Source organism: Cherax quadricarinatus, unplaced genomic scaffold (assembly GCF_038502225.1).
Source record: "Cherax quadricarinatus isolate ZL_2023a unplaced genomic scaffold, ASM3850222v1 Contig237, whole genome shotgun sequence".
NCBI classification, from domain to species: Eukaryota; Metazoa; Arthropoda; class Malacostraca; order Decapoda; family Parastacidae; genus Cherax; species Cherax quadricarinatus.
Window position 1 is genome coordinate 120338 of NW_027195263.1, and position 17804 is coordinate 138141.

The window sequence follows — 17804 nt, forward strand, 5'->3', positions numbered from 1 at the left end:
TAAACCTTCCCAAGTGGACACTGCTAAGGTAAACCTTCCCAAGTGGACACTGCTAAGGCAAACCTTCCCAAGTGGACACACTGCTAAGGTAAACCTTCCCAAGTGGACATTGTTAAGGCAAACCTTCCCAAGTGGACACTGCTAAGGCAAACCTTCCCAAGTGGACATTGTTAAGGTAAACCTTCCCAAGTGGACATTGTTAAGGCAAACCTTCCCAAGTGGACACTGCTAAGGTAAACCTTCCCAAGTGGACACTGCTAAGGCAAACCTTCCCAAGTGGACACACTGCTAAGGTAAACCTTCCCAAGTGGACATTGTTAAGGCAAACCTTCCCAAGTGGACACTGCTAAGGCAAACCTTCCCAAGTGGACATTGTTAAGGTAAACCTTCCCAAGTGGACATTGTTAAGGCAAACCTTCTCAAGTGGACACTGCTAAGGCAAACCTTCCCAAGTGGACACACTGCTAAGGTAAACCTTCCCAAGTGGACATTGTTAAGGCAAACCTTCCCAAGTGGACATTGTTAAGGCAAACCTTCCCAAGTGGACACTGCTAAGGCAAACCTTCCCAAGTGGACATTGTTAAGGCAAACCTTCCCAAGTGGACACTGCTAAGGCAAACCTTCCCAAGTGGACACTGCTAAGGCAAACCTTCCCAAGTGGACACTACTAAGGCAAACCTTCCCAAGTGGACACTGCTAAGGCAAACCTTCCCAAGTGGACACTGCTAAGGCAAACCTTCCCAAGTGGACACTGCTAAGGCAAACCTTCCCAAGTGGACACTACTAAGGCAAACCTTCCCAAGTGGACACTGCTAAGGTAAACCTTCCCAAGTGGACACTGCTAAGGTAAACCTTCCCAAGTGGACACTGCTAAGGTAAACCTTCCCAAGTGGACACTACTAAGGCAAACCTTCCCAAGTGGACTATCTGTAAGTTCACTTAGTTGTCTATAAACTTCAGTCCCGGACCTGCATCAGTGTAACAGGTCGTGGTTATAACCTTCCGTATAGCGATACATAAGTTGCTGTGCCGCGTCTAAGTGGTATTTAGCCACTTAAGTGTACAGTTTCTGTACTATATTAATTAGCGTAGGAAATAATCGTGTTTCCTTACATAGTTATATATTATTTTCCCAATATAATTTCCCTGATATTTTAAATACTGATTAAGTGGAGTTTAAGTGATGTGAAGTGGGATAGCAGGAGGTGAAGGAGTTTCTAGTCCATCCCGCTCCATCCCACTCTATCCCTTTCCATCCCTCCCATCTCACTCCATCTCACTCCATCCCACTCCATCCCCATATGATGGTGATGGTGTTGTGATAGTGATGAGCTTATTATTGATAATGATGACAGTGACGATAATGATGATGATGATAATCATTGTCGACTTACTAATGATGGAAATAATGATGAACATAATGAGAATAATAATGATACAAATTATGATGATGGCGTGTATGATGATGATGCAGTGTTGTGTGTGTGTGTGTGTGTGTGTGTGTGTGTGTGTGTGTGTGTGTGTGTGTGTGTGTGTGTGTGTGTGTGTGTGTGTGTGTGTGTGTGTGTGTGCGATTTACTTAAAAGATAGATTTTGTGAGTAAACTTCTAAATCACATTTTAATAAAATAATCGAAAAGTTATGTTTAAGTGAAACAATAAGATTAGAGGTAACAAGACAAATGTTTAAATAATGGAAATAAAAAAAATAACATCTACCCGGGATTACTTTGCTTAACTAGAAGGCGTGTTTACATTGCAACAGCTGACTGCAGACTTTGTTTACAAAAATCAGCTGACTGCAGGGTTTGTTTACAAATCTCAGCTGACTAGAGGCCATGTACACAGTGCAGGACCAACCTGCTGCGTCTGGCTCCGAGTTACTAGTCCAGCCTCCAGGGCAGTCGTGGATTTTCCCCTCTTTAGAATTAATTAAGAAGACTTACAAAATACCCAGGACCCAAGGCCATCATCGTCCAAGATACAGAAGGAAAACTGGCGTTAAATCATTGAATATATGAGAAGGGCATGGAGAAAAAGAGAGCACGACGTTAAACTATATTCTATACGAGAGAGAGAGAGAGAGGACTCAGAAGGAGGACTATTACTTAAAGACCCAAATATAAGACAATAGCCTGAAGACTCTGCCCAAGACTGTCCTGTGGAACATGACGAACCAACTCATCAAAAAAGCTAGGAATGTTTTCTTTATCTTCCATAGAAACCCCAACTTATGCATATTAAGACACCAAAACAGATTTTCTTTAATAAATACATTTGATGATGAGGGCAAAACATGAAACAAAATACTTAATCAATACCTTAAAATTACCCAAAATCTTGTTCTTCCCAAGGTCACATCAGGATTGTGGAACCTTCGCTAATTCTGAGTTGTAAACAGAGACTGGAGGAGAGTCAATAGCTTCTTCGCGGAAGAATCTATCAAAAATATTATATAGCTTATACAGTATATGTTTTAGGAAAAATAGTTAAATATAAATCGCCACAATTCTATATCTAGTGAGAGATATAACGTGTGCGTATAGTCGACAGAACTTTATAGCACGTACCTTGTGGTTGGTATGTTAGCGGTTCCCTCAACCTTGTTTAGTTACTTTTAGCGAACCTTTTGGTATATTCTCCCCCTTTTGTTTTCCATTTAATATAGTTATCCAACACAGCTATGATTCTAAAAATATATCTGGGAGTATAACAAATACTGGGAGGCGAGAGTGAGGCTGAATTTTGGGGAATTTGGGGACCGCCCGAGGGTGAGGAACCATCATGCAGAATATACACACTATGTTGTTGAGTCTTCAGTGCCCAGGGTCGGTGATGCTGCTGATGCTGCCGTCTCTCCTCTTCTATCTTGCTGAGTCAATCCTTCTAGAACGCACTGATTGACCTAAATTCTGAAGTCCTTCTCACTAATACCCAAGTAACCACTGGCGTGAAAAGTCAGGTTCCTTGTGCAACCAGGCACTATTGTTCAGTGTGTTGACCCTACTTTTTTTTTTTAAGGGTGGAGTGAGTGCCTGGCACCCGATCACTGCCTCGGTGCCACTGCCCGGCCAAGGAGCTGCATGATTCCGTTAATTATAAGACACGAAAAAGTTTAAATTCTTGATCAGGTCGTGGCAAGAAGAACTTGGATGTTATCAGTTACAGTGCACAGTGTATGAGTGTCTGGTAGCCTCAGTACGATATGTTTTACTTGTTCTCTCTCTCTCTCTCTCTCTCTCTCTCTCTCTCTCTCTCTCTCTCTCTCTTACTCTCGTGTATGTAGCAAATACGAAATTCCCGCACCATCTAAATGGGTTGGTTGGGGGAGGAGAGGGAGTGGTGGAGGGGGAGTAGGGGGGGAGGGAGGAGGGGGAGGGGGAGTTGGGGGAAGGAGGACAGGTCACGGTTACTTTCCTCATTTGCATCACTGAGTCATGCTGGAAGTATACGTTATTGAGGCGTCAGTGACGGGATGACGTTGATGGCGATATTGATGAGGTGACACTGATGGGGGATGTCAGTGATAGAGGAAACGTTGATTCAGCAAAGGTATTAACTAACCGAAGGGGGATACTGACTCGTCACAGGGGGATATTGACTCGTCACAGATGGGGAATACTGACTTGTCACAGGGGGATACTGACTCGTCACAGGGAGGATTCTGACTCGTCACAGGGGGATATTGACTCGTCACAGATGGGGAATACTGACTCGTCACAAGGGGATACTGACTCGTCAAAAGAAAGGCGCTGGTTCAACGGTAACAGGAGGATAAGGAGGAGTAAGGGGCCGTAACACACAGTAAACGCACATACACACCACACCCAAGCCCACACACCCACGCCCACGCACCCAAGCCCACACACCCACGCCCACACACCCACGCCCACACACACACGAACTGGACGCCATACACTAGGTGAACCCTCTGGGCAGCAATACGCGAGATCGCACTAAATATAACAATATTATATATAACGTTACTCGAGTCCAACATTGTTTTCTGGGTATAACTGTTGTGGAGCCAGCACTGCGTAAGGAAGGTACGGGGCTAGGGGCTGACTGCAGTAAACATGAGTCGGCATCGCTGGCTGAAAGACACTGTAAGTGATTGGCCTTATGGTTGTTTGATGGGTGTGGAGGGATGGGCGATGGGGAAGTGCTGTCACCACTGGTGGAGCTGGTGGTGGTGGTTGTGGTGGTGGTGGTGGTGGTGGTGGCGGTGGTGGTGGTGGGGCAAGTGGAACAGAGGGCTGGAAGGGGCTGGTGTTCTGGCACCTCCTTGACGTATCCCAGCACCTGGTGAGGAGGGCAGGTGTGGTAGCAGCAGGAGTCAGGACCGTAGGATGAATCCTGCTCCTCCAGCTCCCTAATCTTCGGGTCTGAAAGAGGTCAAAGCTGAATTAGTCTTCCCGCAGATCACCTCAGATGTAAGCAGTCACTGTAACAACTAAAAATCTTCCTGGTTCTGTCATTCAGGATCTGCTCGATGCACTAAGTGCATATATAAAATTTACAGAGATTACTTACAATAAGATAATTCACAAAACTGATAAATGGTCTGCTGTAACCCATGAAAGACCTTAGAACAATAGAATTGGTCTCTGTTTCTTAAGATACTGATAAAACTGATTCAACATCAGAAGCAAAATAAAGAATTGAACCAGTGCAGACAAATGATTTTTATAGTGTACTGACAGAATGTCTTCAGATCCAAGTTCTCGTTCTGTTTCTTAAGACAGATTATTAATTCTAATTGAGAGCAACCTCGTCATTTTTACCATCTAACATTACCCTCTTGTTGACACCTTGAGTTTCCTCTCATCATTTTCTCTTTTCGGTCAGTGAGGCCAGTATGAGGCTCAGTCAGTGAGGACAGTTATCAGTGAGGCCAGTCATCAGTGAGGCCAGTATGAGGCTCAGTCAGTGAGGACAGTTATCAGTGAGGACAGTATGAGGCTCAGTCAGTGAGGACAGTTATCAGTGAGGCCAGTATAAGGCTCAGTCAGTGAGGCCAGTATGAGGCTCAGTCAGTGAGGCCAGTCATCAGTGAGGCCAGTATGAGGCTCAGTCAGTGAGGCCAGTCATCAGTGAGGCCAGCATGAGGCTCAGTCAGTGAGGACAGTTATCAGTGAGGCCAGCATGAGGCTCAGTCAGTGAGGACAGTTATCAGTGAGGACAGTATGAGGCTCAGTCAGTGAGGACAGTTATCAGTGAGGACAGTTATCAGTGAGGACAGTATGAGGCTCAGTCAGTGAGGACAGTTATCAGTGAGGACAGTATGAGGCTCAGTCAGTGAGGACAGTTATCAGTGAGGCCAGTATAAGGCTCAGTGAGGCCAGCATGAGGCTCAGTCAGTGAGGCCAGTCATCAGTGAGGCCAGCATGAGGCTCAGTCAGTGAAGCCAGTGATCAGTGAGGCCAGCATGAACCCCAGTCAGTGAGGACAGTCATCAGTGAGGCCAGCATGAGGCTCAGTCAGTGAGGCCAGTCATCAGTGAGGCCAGCATGAGGCTCAGTCAGTGAGGCCAGTCATCAGTGAGGCCAGCATGAGGCTCAGTCAGTGAAGCCAGTCATCAGTGAGGCCAGTATGAGGCTCAGTCAGTGAGGCCAGTCATCAGTGAGGCCAGCATGAGGCTCAGTCAGTGAGGCCAGTCATCAGTGAGGCCAGCATGAGGCTCAGTCAGTGAGGACAGTCATCAGTGAGGCCAGCATGAGGCTCAGTCAGTGAGGACAGTTATCAGTGAGGCCAGCATGAGGCTCAGTCAGTGAGGACAGTCATCAGTGAGGCCAGCATGAGGCTCAGTCAGTGAGGACAGTCATCAGTGAGGCCAGCATGAGGCTCAGTCAGTGAGGACAGTTATCAGTGAGGCCAGCATGAGGCTCAGTCAGTGAGGCCAGTCATCAGTGAGGCCAGCATGAGGCTCAGTCAGTGAGGCCAGTCATCAGTGAGGCCAGCATGAGGCTCAGTCAGTGAGGACAGTTATCAGTGAGGCCAGCATGAGGCTCAGTCAGTGAGGCCAGTCATCAGTGAGGCCAGCATGAGGCTCAGTCAGTGAGGCCAGTCATCAGTGAGGCCAGCATGAGGCTCAGTCAGTGAGGCCAGTCATCAGTGAGGCCAGCATGAGGCTCAGTCAGTGAGGCCAGTCATCAGTGAGGCCAGCATGAGGCTCAGTCAGTGAGGACAGTTATCAGTGAGGCCAGTATGAGGCTCAGTCAGTGAGGACAGTTATCAGTGAGGCCAGTATGAGGCTCAGTCAGTGAGGACAGTTATCAGTGAGGCCAGTATGAGGCTCAGTCAGTGAGGACAGTCATCAGTGAGGCCAGTATGAGGCTCAGTCAGTGAGGACAGTTATCAGTGAGGCCAGTATAAGGCTCAGTCAGTGAGGACAGTTACCAGTGAGGCCAGTATGAGGCTCAGTCAGTGAGGACAGTTATCAGTGAGGCCAGTATGAGCCTCAGTCAGTGAGGACAGTTATCAGTGAGGCCAGCATGAACCCCAGTCAGTGAGGCCAGTCATCAGTGAGGCCAGCATGAGGCTCAGTCAGTGAGGCCAGTCATCAGTGAGGCCAGCATGAGGCTCAGTCAGTGAGGCCAGTCATCAGTGAGGCCAGCATGAGGCTCAGTCAGTGAGGCCAGTCATCAGTGAGGCCAGCATGAACCCCAGTCAGTGAGGCCAGTCATCAGTGAGGCCAGCATGAGGCTCAGTCAGTGAGGCCAGTCATCAGTGAGGCCAGCATGAGGCTCAGTCAGTGAGGCCAGTCATCAATGAGGCCAGCATGAGGCTCAGTCAGTGAGGCCAGCATGAGGCTCAGTCAGTGAGGCCAGTCATCAGTGAGGCCAGCATGAGGCTCAGTCAGTGAGGCCAGTCATCAGTGAGGCCAGCATGAGGCTCAGTCAGTGAGGCCAGCATGAACCCCAGTCAGTGAGGCCAGTCATCAGTGAGGCCAGTCATCAGCGAGGCCAGCATGAGGCTCAGTCAGTGAGGCCAGCATGAACCCCAGTCAGTGAGGCCAGTCATCAGTGAGGCCAGTCATCAGTGAGGCCAGTCATCAGTGAGGCCAGCATGAGGCTCAGTCAGTGAGGCCAGTCATCAGTGAGGCCAGTCATCAGTGAGGCCAGCATGAGGCTCAGTCAGTGAGGCCAGCATGAACCCCAGTCAGTGAGGCCAGTCATCAGTGAGGCCAGTCATCAGTGAGGCCAGTCATCAGCGAGGCTAGTATAAACTTCAACTAGTGGTTCAGACAGTCTCTGCTCATTCTGGCAGAATCCACCTTGACTGGTCCCGTTGTCTTTGTTGTATCCAGCTCCGTCAAATGTTTTTCACCTCTTTCTGTATTGTGTGTCTGTTGTCCAGTACCCGTTGGTGTACACTGCTGGACTCTAATGTTGCAGTGTTACCCATTTCTTCAATGAGAACGCCTGTTTGAGAGAGAGAGAGAGAGAGAGAGAGAGAGAGAGAGAGAGAGAGAGAGAGAGAGAGAGAGAGAGAGAGAGAGAGAGAGAGTAAATATCAGGGGTGTATAGAAGAGGCATGATAAAGGTGATAAGTCAGGTTCTCTACTCCTCTCCCCCCTTCTATTCCTTCTATCCTTCCTCCCTCTCTATCCTCCTCTTATCTCTCCTCTCTCCCTATCCTCCTCCTATCTCTCCTCCCTCCTTCTACCAATTTTATACTTCCTCCCCTCCTGTTCCTCATCCCCTTCCCTTTCTATCTCTCCTCGCCCCTCATCTATCTCTCCTTCCATCCTTCGTCATCCTTCACAAACATTTAATAAATCTTTCTTCATTATATTCATAGTTACTGCGCAGGTGTCTACACACCTGTGTCCACGTCTACACACCTGTGTCCACGTCTACACACCTGTGTCCACGTCTACACACCTGCTACTAGTGACCGGAGGATCGATCCCCCACAACACAAGTACTTTTCAATATGATATTGGTCTAGATTTAGCAGTTGTACCTTTGAGAATCGAGCTCCAGCTACTGGTCCCGACCCTGAGCTATAATCTGCGGTTAAAGACTATATACCAATGTCTTTCATAGAATGTTATATATATATATATATATATATATATATATATATATATATATATATATATATATATATATATATATATATATATATATATATATATATATATATATATATATTATCTTGATTTACATAGTGTAATAAGGGTATCGTTTTATAACCATGCATTAACCTACATCAACCAACAAAAACATACTTACCGTGATAATAGTGTAGATGTATCATGCCAGCTACCGTGATAATAGTGTAGATGTATCATGCCAGCTACCGTCATAATATTGTAGGTGTATCACGTCAGTTACCGTCATAATAAGGGGCTAGCTGCCGTGATAATAAAGTAGGAACGATAAGGTAAGTGTAACATGCCAACTACCGTGACAATAATGTAAGTGTAGCAAGCCAGCTACCGTGACAATAATGTAAGAGTAGGAAGCCAGCTACAGTGACAATAATGTAAGGGTAGCAAGCCAGCTACCGTGACAATAATGTAAGGGTAGCAAGCCAGCTACCGTGACAATAATGTAAGGGTAGCAAGCCAGCTACCGTGACAATAATGTAAGGGTAGGAAGCCAGCTACCGTGACAATAATGTAAGGGTAGCAAGCCAGCTACCGTGACAATAATGTAAGGGTAGCAAGCCAGTTACCGTGACAATAATGTAAGTGTAGCAAGCCAGCTACCGTGGCAATAATGTAAGCGTAGCAAGCCAGCTACCGTGACAATAATGTAAGGGTAGCAAGCCAGCTACCGTGACAATAATGTAAGCGTAGCAAGCCAGCTACCGTGACAATAATGTAAGGGTAGCAAGCCAGCTACCGTGACAATAATGTAAGGGTAGGAAGCCAGCTACCGTGACAATAATGTAAGCGTAGCAAGCCAGCTACCGTGACAATAATGTAAGCGTAGCAAGCCAGCTACCGTGGCAATAATGTAAGGGTAGCAAGCCAGCTACCGTGACAATAATGTAAGGGTAGCAAGCCAGCTACCGTGACAATAATGTAAGTGTAGCAAGCCAGCTACCGTGGCAATAATGTAAGTGTAGCAAGCCAGCTACCGTGACAATAATGTAAGTGTAGCAAGCCAGCTACCGTGACAATAATACAAGTGTAACAAGCCAGCTACCGTGACAATAATGTAAGGGTAACAAGCCAGCTACCGTGACAATAATGTAAGGGTAACAAGCCAGTTACCGTGACAATAATGTAAGTGTAGCAAGCAAGCTACCGTGGCAATAATGTAAGTGTAGCAAGCCAGCTACCGTGACAATAATACAAGTGTAACAAGCCAGCTACCGTGACAATAATGTAAGGGTAACAAGCCAGCTACCCTGACAATAATGTAAGGGTAACAAGCCAGTTACCGTGACAATAATGTAAGGGTAGCAAGCCAGCTACCGTGACAATAATGTAAGGGTAACAAGCCAGCTACCGTGACAATAATGTAAGTGTAGCAAGCCAGCTACCGTGACAATAATACAAGTGTAACAAGCCAGCTACCGTGACAATAATGTAAGGGTAACAAGCCAGCTACCGTGACAATAATGTAAGGGTAACAAGCCAGTTACCGTGACAATAATGTAAGGGTAGCAAGCCAGCTACCGTGACAATAATGTAAGGGTAACAAGCTAGCTACCGTGACAATAATGTAAGGGTAACAAGCCAGCTACCGTGACAATAATGTAAGGGTAGCAAGCTAGCTACCGTGACAATAATGTAAGGGTAGCAAGCCAGTTACCGTGACAATAATGTAAGGGTAACAAGCCAGCTACCGTGACAATAATGTAAGGGTAACAAGCCAGCTACCGTGACAATAATGTAAGGGTAACAAGCCAGCTACCGTGACAATAATGTAAGGGTAGCAAGCCAGCTACCGTGACAATAATGTAAGGGTAGCAAGCCAGCTACCGTGACAATAATGTAAGGGTAACAAGCCAGCTACCGTGACAATAATGTAAGGGTAACAAGCCAGCTACCGTGACAATAATGTAAGGGTAACAAGCCAGCTACCGTGACAATAATGTAAGGGTTGCAAGCTAGCTACCGTGACAATAATACAAGTGTAACAAGCCAGCTACCGTGAAAATAATGTAAGGGTAACAAGCCAGCTACCGTGACAATACTGTAAGGGTAGCAAGCCAGCTACCGTGACAATAATGTAAGGGTAGCAAGCCAGTTACCGTGACAATAATACAAGTGTAACAAGCCAGCTACCGTGACAATACTGTAAGGGTAGCAAGCCAGCTACCGTGACAATAATGTAAGTGTAGCAAGCCAGTTACCGTGACAATAATACAAGTGTAACAAGCCAGCTACCGTGACAATAATGTAACGGTAACAAGCCAGCTACCGTGACAATAATGTAAGTGTAGCAAGCCAGTTACCGTGACAATAATACAAGTGTAACAAGCCAGCTACCGTGACAATAATGTAAGTGTAGCAAGCTAGCTACCGTGACAATAATGTAAGGGTAGCAAGCCAGTTACCGTGACAATAATACAAGTGTAACAAGCCAGCTACCGTGACAATAATGTAAGGGTAACAAGCCAGCTACCGTGACAATAATGTAAGGGTAGCAAGTCAGTTACCGTGACAATAATACAAGTGTAACAAGCCAGCTACCGTGACAATAATGTAAGGGTAGCAACCAGCTACCGTGACAATAATGTAAGTGTAACAAGCCAGCTACCGTGACAATAATATAAGTGTAACATGCCAGCTACCGTGACAGTAATGTAAGGGTAGCAACCAGCTACCGTGACAATAATGTAAGTGTAACAAGCCAGCTACCGTGACAATAATGTAAGGGTAACAAGCCAGCTACCGTGACAATAAGGTAAGTGTAACAAACCAGCTACCGTGACAATAAGGAAAGTGTAACAAGCGAGCTACCGTGACAATAAGATATGTGTAACAAGCCAGCTACTGTGACAATGAGGTAAGTGTAACATGCTAGGTACCGTGACAGTAAGGAACGTGTAACAAGCTAGGTGCCGTGACAATAAGGAAAGTATAACAAGCCAGCTACCGTGACAGTAAGTTATGTATAACAAGCTAGGCACCGTGACAATAAGGTAAGTGTAACAAGCCAGGTACCGTGAGAATAAGATAAACAAGTGAATCATGCTAGAGAGAGTTGAATGGTGTTTGAGTTACCCTGACACAGGAAGGTAGGTTCCCCGGCCACAGGCTTGGCCTTCGGGAGGAAGTAAGGGCACTTCTGCTCTACCTCGTGGCAGAAACGTCGGCAAGGTTTAACCCTAGTGCCGTCGACGTAGTAAGGGAAGAGCTGCGAACACACCCAGTAGCGGTACGCCTCCTGTAGGAGAAGATATCGTGGTATGAGAGGGTGTGAGATGGGGTACTCCTGGAGAAGATATCGCGGTATGAGAGGGTGTGAGATGGTACGGTACTCCTGGAGAAGATATCGTGGGATGAGAGGGTGTGAGATGGGGTACTTCTGGAGAAGATATCGTGGGATGAGACGGAGTGAGATGGGGTACTCCTGGAGAAGATATCGTGGGATGAGAGGGAGTGAGATGGGGTACTCCTGGAGAAGATATCGTGGTATGAGAGGGTGTGAGATGGGGTACTCCTGGAGAAGATATCGTGGGATGAGAGGGTGTGAGATGGGGTACTTCTGGAGAAGATATCGTGGGATGAGAGGGAGTGAGATGGGGTACTCCTGGAGAAGATATCGTGGTATGAGAGGGTGTGAGATGGGGTACTCCTGGAGAAGATATCGTGGGATGAGAGGGTGTGAGATGGGGTACTTCTGGAGAAGATATCGTGGGATGAGACGGAGTGAGATGGGGTACTCCTGGAGAAGATATCGTGGGATGAGAGGGTGTGAGATGGGGTACTCCTGGAGAAGATATCGTGGGATGAGAGGGTGTGAGATGGGGTACTCCTGGAGAAGATATCGTGGGATGAGAGGGAGTGAGATGGGGTACTCCTGGAGAAGATATCGTGGGATAAGAGGGTGTGAGATGGGGTACTCCTGGAGAAGATATCGTGGGATAAGAGGGAGTGAGATGGGGTACTCCTGGAGAAGATATCGTGGGATGAGAGGGAGTGAGATGGGGTACTCCTGGAGAAGATATCGTGGGATGAGAGGGAGTGAGATGGGGTACTCCTGGAGAAGATATCGTGGGATAAGAGGGAGTGAGATGGGGTACTCCTGGAGAAGATATCGTGGGATAAGAGGGAGTGAGATGGGGTACTCCTGGAGAAGATATTGTGGGATGAGAGGGAGTGAGATGGGGTACTCCTGGAGAAGATATCGTGGGATAAGAGGGAGTGAGATGGGGTACTCCTGGAGAAGATATCGTGGGATGAGACGGAGTGAGATGGGGTACTCCTGGAGAAGATATCGTGGGATAAGAGGGAGTGAGATGGGGTACTCCTGGAGAAGATATCGTGGGATAAGAGGGAGTGAGATGGGGTACTCCTGGAGAAGATATCGTGGGATAAGAGGGTGTGAGATGGGGTACTCCTGGAGAAGATATCGTGGGATAAGAGGGAGTGAGATGGGGTACTCCTGGAGAAGATATCGTGGGATGAGAGGGAGTGAGATGGGGTACTCCTGGAGAAGATATCGTGGGATAAGAGGGAGTGAGATGGGGTACTCCTGGAGAAGATATCGTGGGATGAGACGGAGTGAGATGGGGTACTCCTGGAGAAGATATCGTGGGATGAGACGGAGTGAGATGGGGTACTCCTGGAGAAGATATCGTGGGATAAGAGGGAGTGAGATGGGGTACTCCTGGAGAAGATATCGTGGGATAAGAGGGAGTGAGATGGGGTACTCCTGGAGAAGATATCGTGGGATAAGAGGGTGTGAGATGGGGTACTCCTGGAGAAGATATCGTGGGATAAGAGGGAGTGAGATGGGGTACTCCTGGAGAAGATATCGTGGGATGAGAGGGAGTGAGATGGGGTACTCCTGGAGAAGATATCGTGGGATAAGAGGGAGTGAGATGGGGTACTCCTGGAGAAGATATCGTGGGATGAGACGGAGTGAGATGGGGTACTCCTGGAGAAGATATCGTGGGATAAGAGGGAGTGAGATGGGGTACTCCTGGAGAAGATATCGTGGGATAAGAGGGAGTGAGATGGGGTACTCCTGGAGAAGATATCGTGGGATAAGAGGGAGTGAGATGGGGTACTCCTGGAGAAGATATCGTTGGATAAGAGGGTGTGAGATGGGGTACTCCTGGAGAAGATATCGTGGGATAAGAGGGTGTGAGATGGGGTACTCCTGGAGAAGATATCGTGGGATAAGAGGGAGGTTAAGTCAACATAGATCTACTTCCAGTTGTGGTGTCTCCAATACTGTACTAGAGAGACAGACAAGGTTATAACACGAAACTGTAGATGGTTCGGTCCTTCTTGGACAGACCGAAGCCTCGTCTAGAGTTCCCTCTGGAAAATGTTATTTGTGAAAGGTACCAGCCACGGTATCGTGAGTTGTATCCATCAACTTTTTCTGATGCAACACCAGAAATTAACTGGATCGAAATCACACAAGACCATGTTAAGAGGGTGAGCCATCCAGGATAACCCAAGAAAGTCAGTGGGTCATCGAAGGACTGTTTTATTTCCAGTGTGGTCTTCAATCCTGTCTTCCCCCAGGATGCCACCCACACCAGTCGGCTAACACTTAGGCACCTACTTGCTTACTAGGTGAACATGGACAGCAGGTGTAAGGAAACAATCCCAAAGTTTCCACTCTTGCTGGAGATCGAACTACGGATACTCAGCGTGTGAAGCGAGAGCGTTGTCTTCCAGGCCACGGACCTAATTTGACCTAATTTCCCCGAAATGATTATTATTATTATTATTATTATTATTATTATTATTATTATTATTATTATTATTATTATTATTATTAATTATCACAAAGAGGAATCACTGCTAAGAACAGTGATGCTGTGTACACTCGCCAGAGGAAGCTGCATCTGGATGCGAAATTTTAGTACAGAAGTGATTGTTTTATGTGATGGTAGGATTGCTGTTGTCCCTTTTTCTGTCTCATAAACATGTAAGATTTCAGGTACATCTTGCTACTTCTACTTACACTTAGGTCACACTACACATACATGTACAAGCATATATATATACACACCCCTCTGAGTTTTCTTCTATTTTCTTTCTAGTTCTTGTTCTTGTTTATTTCCTCTTATTTCCATGGGGAAGTGGAACAGAATTCTTCCTCCGTAAGCCATGCGTGTTGTAAGAGGCGACTAAAATGCCGGGAGCAAGGGGCTAGTAACCCCTTCTCCTGTATATATTACTAAATTTAAAAGGAGAAACTTTCGTTTGTCTTTTTGGGCCACCCCGCCTCGGTGGGATACTGCCGGTGCGTTGAAAGAAAGAAAGAACACGCGAAGAGAACGTGACTTAAACAGGATGTAAACATGACCAAGACGATGGCCACTTAGTTTCAGTCCAGAGAAGTGCAAAGTAATGAAAAGAGGAGGGGAAGCGAGAAGACCGGACAAGGAGTATGACCCGGGAGGAGAGATGCTGCAGACAACATGCAAGGAGAAAGATCTGGGAGTGAGCATTTCACACCAACCACATCGCCAGAATTTCATCTGAAGCAGGTTGCTTCAGTGGCTTAGGTTACACCACCTAACATAATTACTGCTTTCAGTAACCTGAAGAAACACTGATTAAAAACGCTTCGCCGGGAGAAACATCGTAAAATACCGACACCATGGAATAGAACCCACAAAGTGGGTTTTATCAGGTCAAAATCGAGTCAGATCTCTTTGTGACTTAATAAAGCTCACTGTGTGGGCGAAACTTGGCTGCTATTGTCTCTCTTTTTCTAAGAACACATTTCTCACCACGTACGATAGTCCCATCCTGGAGGACGCAGCTCCAGCACGGAGCCCACACTCCCAAGATTCTACACTGGTAGAGAAACCGAGGGCTATAAATCACTAGAAGAGGGGACAGGGGGAGAGACTTGTTCACAACATACAAAATACTTGGAAAATTAGAGTAAATAGGGGCATGTTGATTTCTAAGATAGGAGAGAGATATGGCACCTGGTACGTACATAAGAGCATAGATAAGCCGTATCAGGTACCAGAAATATCATATGCGAGGTCAGGAGTAGGTACGATCGGGGTAGGACCTGTGCCTCGACCCCTGCAAACATAGCTGGGTGAATACAATCCAGTTCAATCTTGCTACATACGTGTTAATTGTATCACCACACCTGCACCTCATACTACCACACCTGCACCTCATACTACCACACCTGCACCTCATACTACCACACCTGCACCTCATACTACCACACCTGCACCTCATACTACCACATATGCACCTCATACTACACCTGCACCTCATACCACACCTGCACCTCATACTACCACATCTGCACCTCATACTACCACACCTGCATCTCATACTACCACACCTGCACCTCATACTACCACACCTGCACCTCATACCACCACACCTGCACTCATACCACAACACCAACGCTCATACCACAACACCCGCGCTCATACCACCACACCTGCACTTCATACCATTACACCTACACCTTATACCACCACACCTGCACTTCATGCCACCACACCTGCACTCATACCACCACACCTGCACCTCATACTCCCACACCTGCCCTCATACCACCACACCTGCACCTCATACCACCACACCTGCACTTCATACCACCACCAACGCTCATACCACCACACCTGCACTTCATACCACCACACCAACGCTCATACCACCACACCTGCACTTCATACCACCACATCAACGCTCATACCACCACACCTGCACCTCATACCACCACACCTGCACTTCATACCACTACACCTGTACCTCATACCACCACGCCTGCACTCATACCACCACACCTGCACATCATACTACCACACCTGCACCTCATACCACGACACCTGCACTTCATACTACTACTCCTGCTTCATACCACCACACCTGCATTTCACACCACCACACCTGCACCACATACAACCACACCTGCACTTCATACCACCACACCTACACTTCATACCACCACACCAACTCTCATACCACAACACCTACACCTCATACCACCACATCAACACTCATACCACCACACTTGCACCTCATACCACCACACCTGAACTTCATACCACTACACCTGCACCTCATACCACCACGCCTGCACTCATACCACACCTGCACCTCATACCACACCTGAACCTCATACCACACCTGCACCTCATACCACCACACCTGCAATTCATACCACTACTGCTTCATACCACCACACCTGTATTTCATGCCACCACACCTGCGCTCATACCACCACACCTGCACCTCATACCACCACACCTGCGCTCATACCACCACACCTGCACTCATACTACCACACCTGCACCTCATACCACCACACCTGCACTCATACTACCACACCACCTCATACCACCACACCTGCACCTCATACCACCACACCTGCACCTCATACCACCACACTTGCACCTCATACCACCACACCTGCACCTCATACCACCACACCTGCACCTCATACCACCACACCTGCACCGCATACCATCACACCTGCACATCATACCACCACACCTGCACTTCATACCGCTACACCTGCACCTCGTACTACCACGCCTGCACTCATACCACACCTGCACCTCATACCACCACACCTGTACTACTCACGTATGTCATTTTGTACTGACAAAAGAAAAGTGATATTTAACAATTTATGGAAGACAGGAGGATAAATCTCCCAGGGTATGGGAGTATGGCAGTGATTACCATGATGCTGCCATGCTGGCTGGGATGTGCTTGACGCCTACGATCTCAGCTCAGAGGAAATGAATGATTTCAATATGGCGGCTGTCACCATGGCAGCGCCTATGTCCGAACGTTGGCGAGGACCTTGGCTTTACCTTCGCCCTCTTCCCAGTCGGACTAGGGTCTCGCTGTGCGACTGTGTTCTCATGTGTGCGTGTGATGGCTAGGGTGTTCGTAAATCAGAGAGAACGGTGGGTGTGAAAAGGAGAGGCAAGGGAGATTAATAGCGAAGTGGTGACGAAGTTTGGATGAAGTGACTGAGACGTGAGAGAGAGAGAGAGAGAGAGAGAGAGAGAGAGAGAGAGAGAGAGAGAGAGAGAGAGAGAGAGAGAGAGAGAGCGCAGCAGGTGTTGCCAATTCCTCAACATCCATTTCATTCATAAGGGTTTCTTTATCTATTTTCTGACACGCGGGAGGACCTGCGGTTGGTCAGCTCCTTGGATCAAGCCCTAACGTGTGTGTGTGAGAGAGAGAGAGAGAGAGAGAGAGAGAGAGCATATGACACCTTGCTTACTTTGAAACACGTTTTTGTCGATTTTTAACAATAAAGTTAGTACAGCTAGGATCACCGGGTTATTATACCATCACCTTCAACCAGCCTTGTAATGGCGGCCTGTATCTTGTCTGTCATCCTGTGTCTTACACTCTTATTAACCTATTGTATATGATGGGATGTTATTATCGCCTCCTGCTGCTTCTGCTGGCTGATATATATGTATATATATATATATATATATATATATATATATATATATATATATATATGTGTGTGAGTGTGTGTGTGTGTGTGTGTGTGTGTGTGTGTGTGTGTGTGTGTGTGTGTATGTATAACTCAACCTAACCTAACCTGAGCAATGTTCGCCTGATGTTCTATAGACCAGGAGCTATCGCTTGACTGTATTTCTACCATCTTGTTCGTTTGCTGTCAAACCTTTCATCCTTCT

At 47.0% G+C, this 17804-nt stretch overlaps 1 protein-coding gene across 1 annotated transcript; it reads right to left on the minus strand.

Annotated features, from left to right (window-relative positions):
- Positions 1-1477: 1477 nt before the first annotated feature.
- On the minus strand, positions 1478-16864 carry LOC128693516 (uncharacterized). The gene is made up of 3 exons (XM_053783229.2): positions 16822-16864; positions 11191-11353; positions 1478-4384 (listed from the first exon to the last, which is right to left on the minus strand). Exons 1-3 carry the CDS (start codon positions 16822-16824, stop codon positions 3918-3920), a joined length of 633 nt encoding a protein of 210 aa, XP_053639204.1. The 5' UTR covers positions 16825-16864; the 3' UTR covers positions 1478-3917.
- Between the last annotated feature and the right edge of the window lie 940 nt (positions 16865-17804).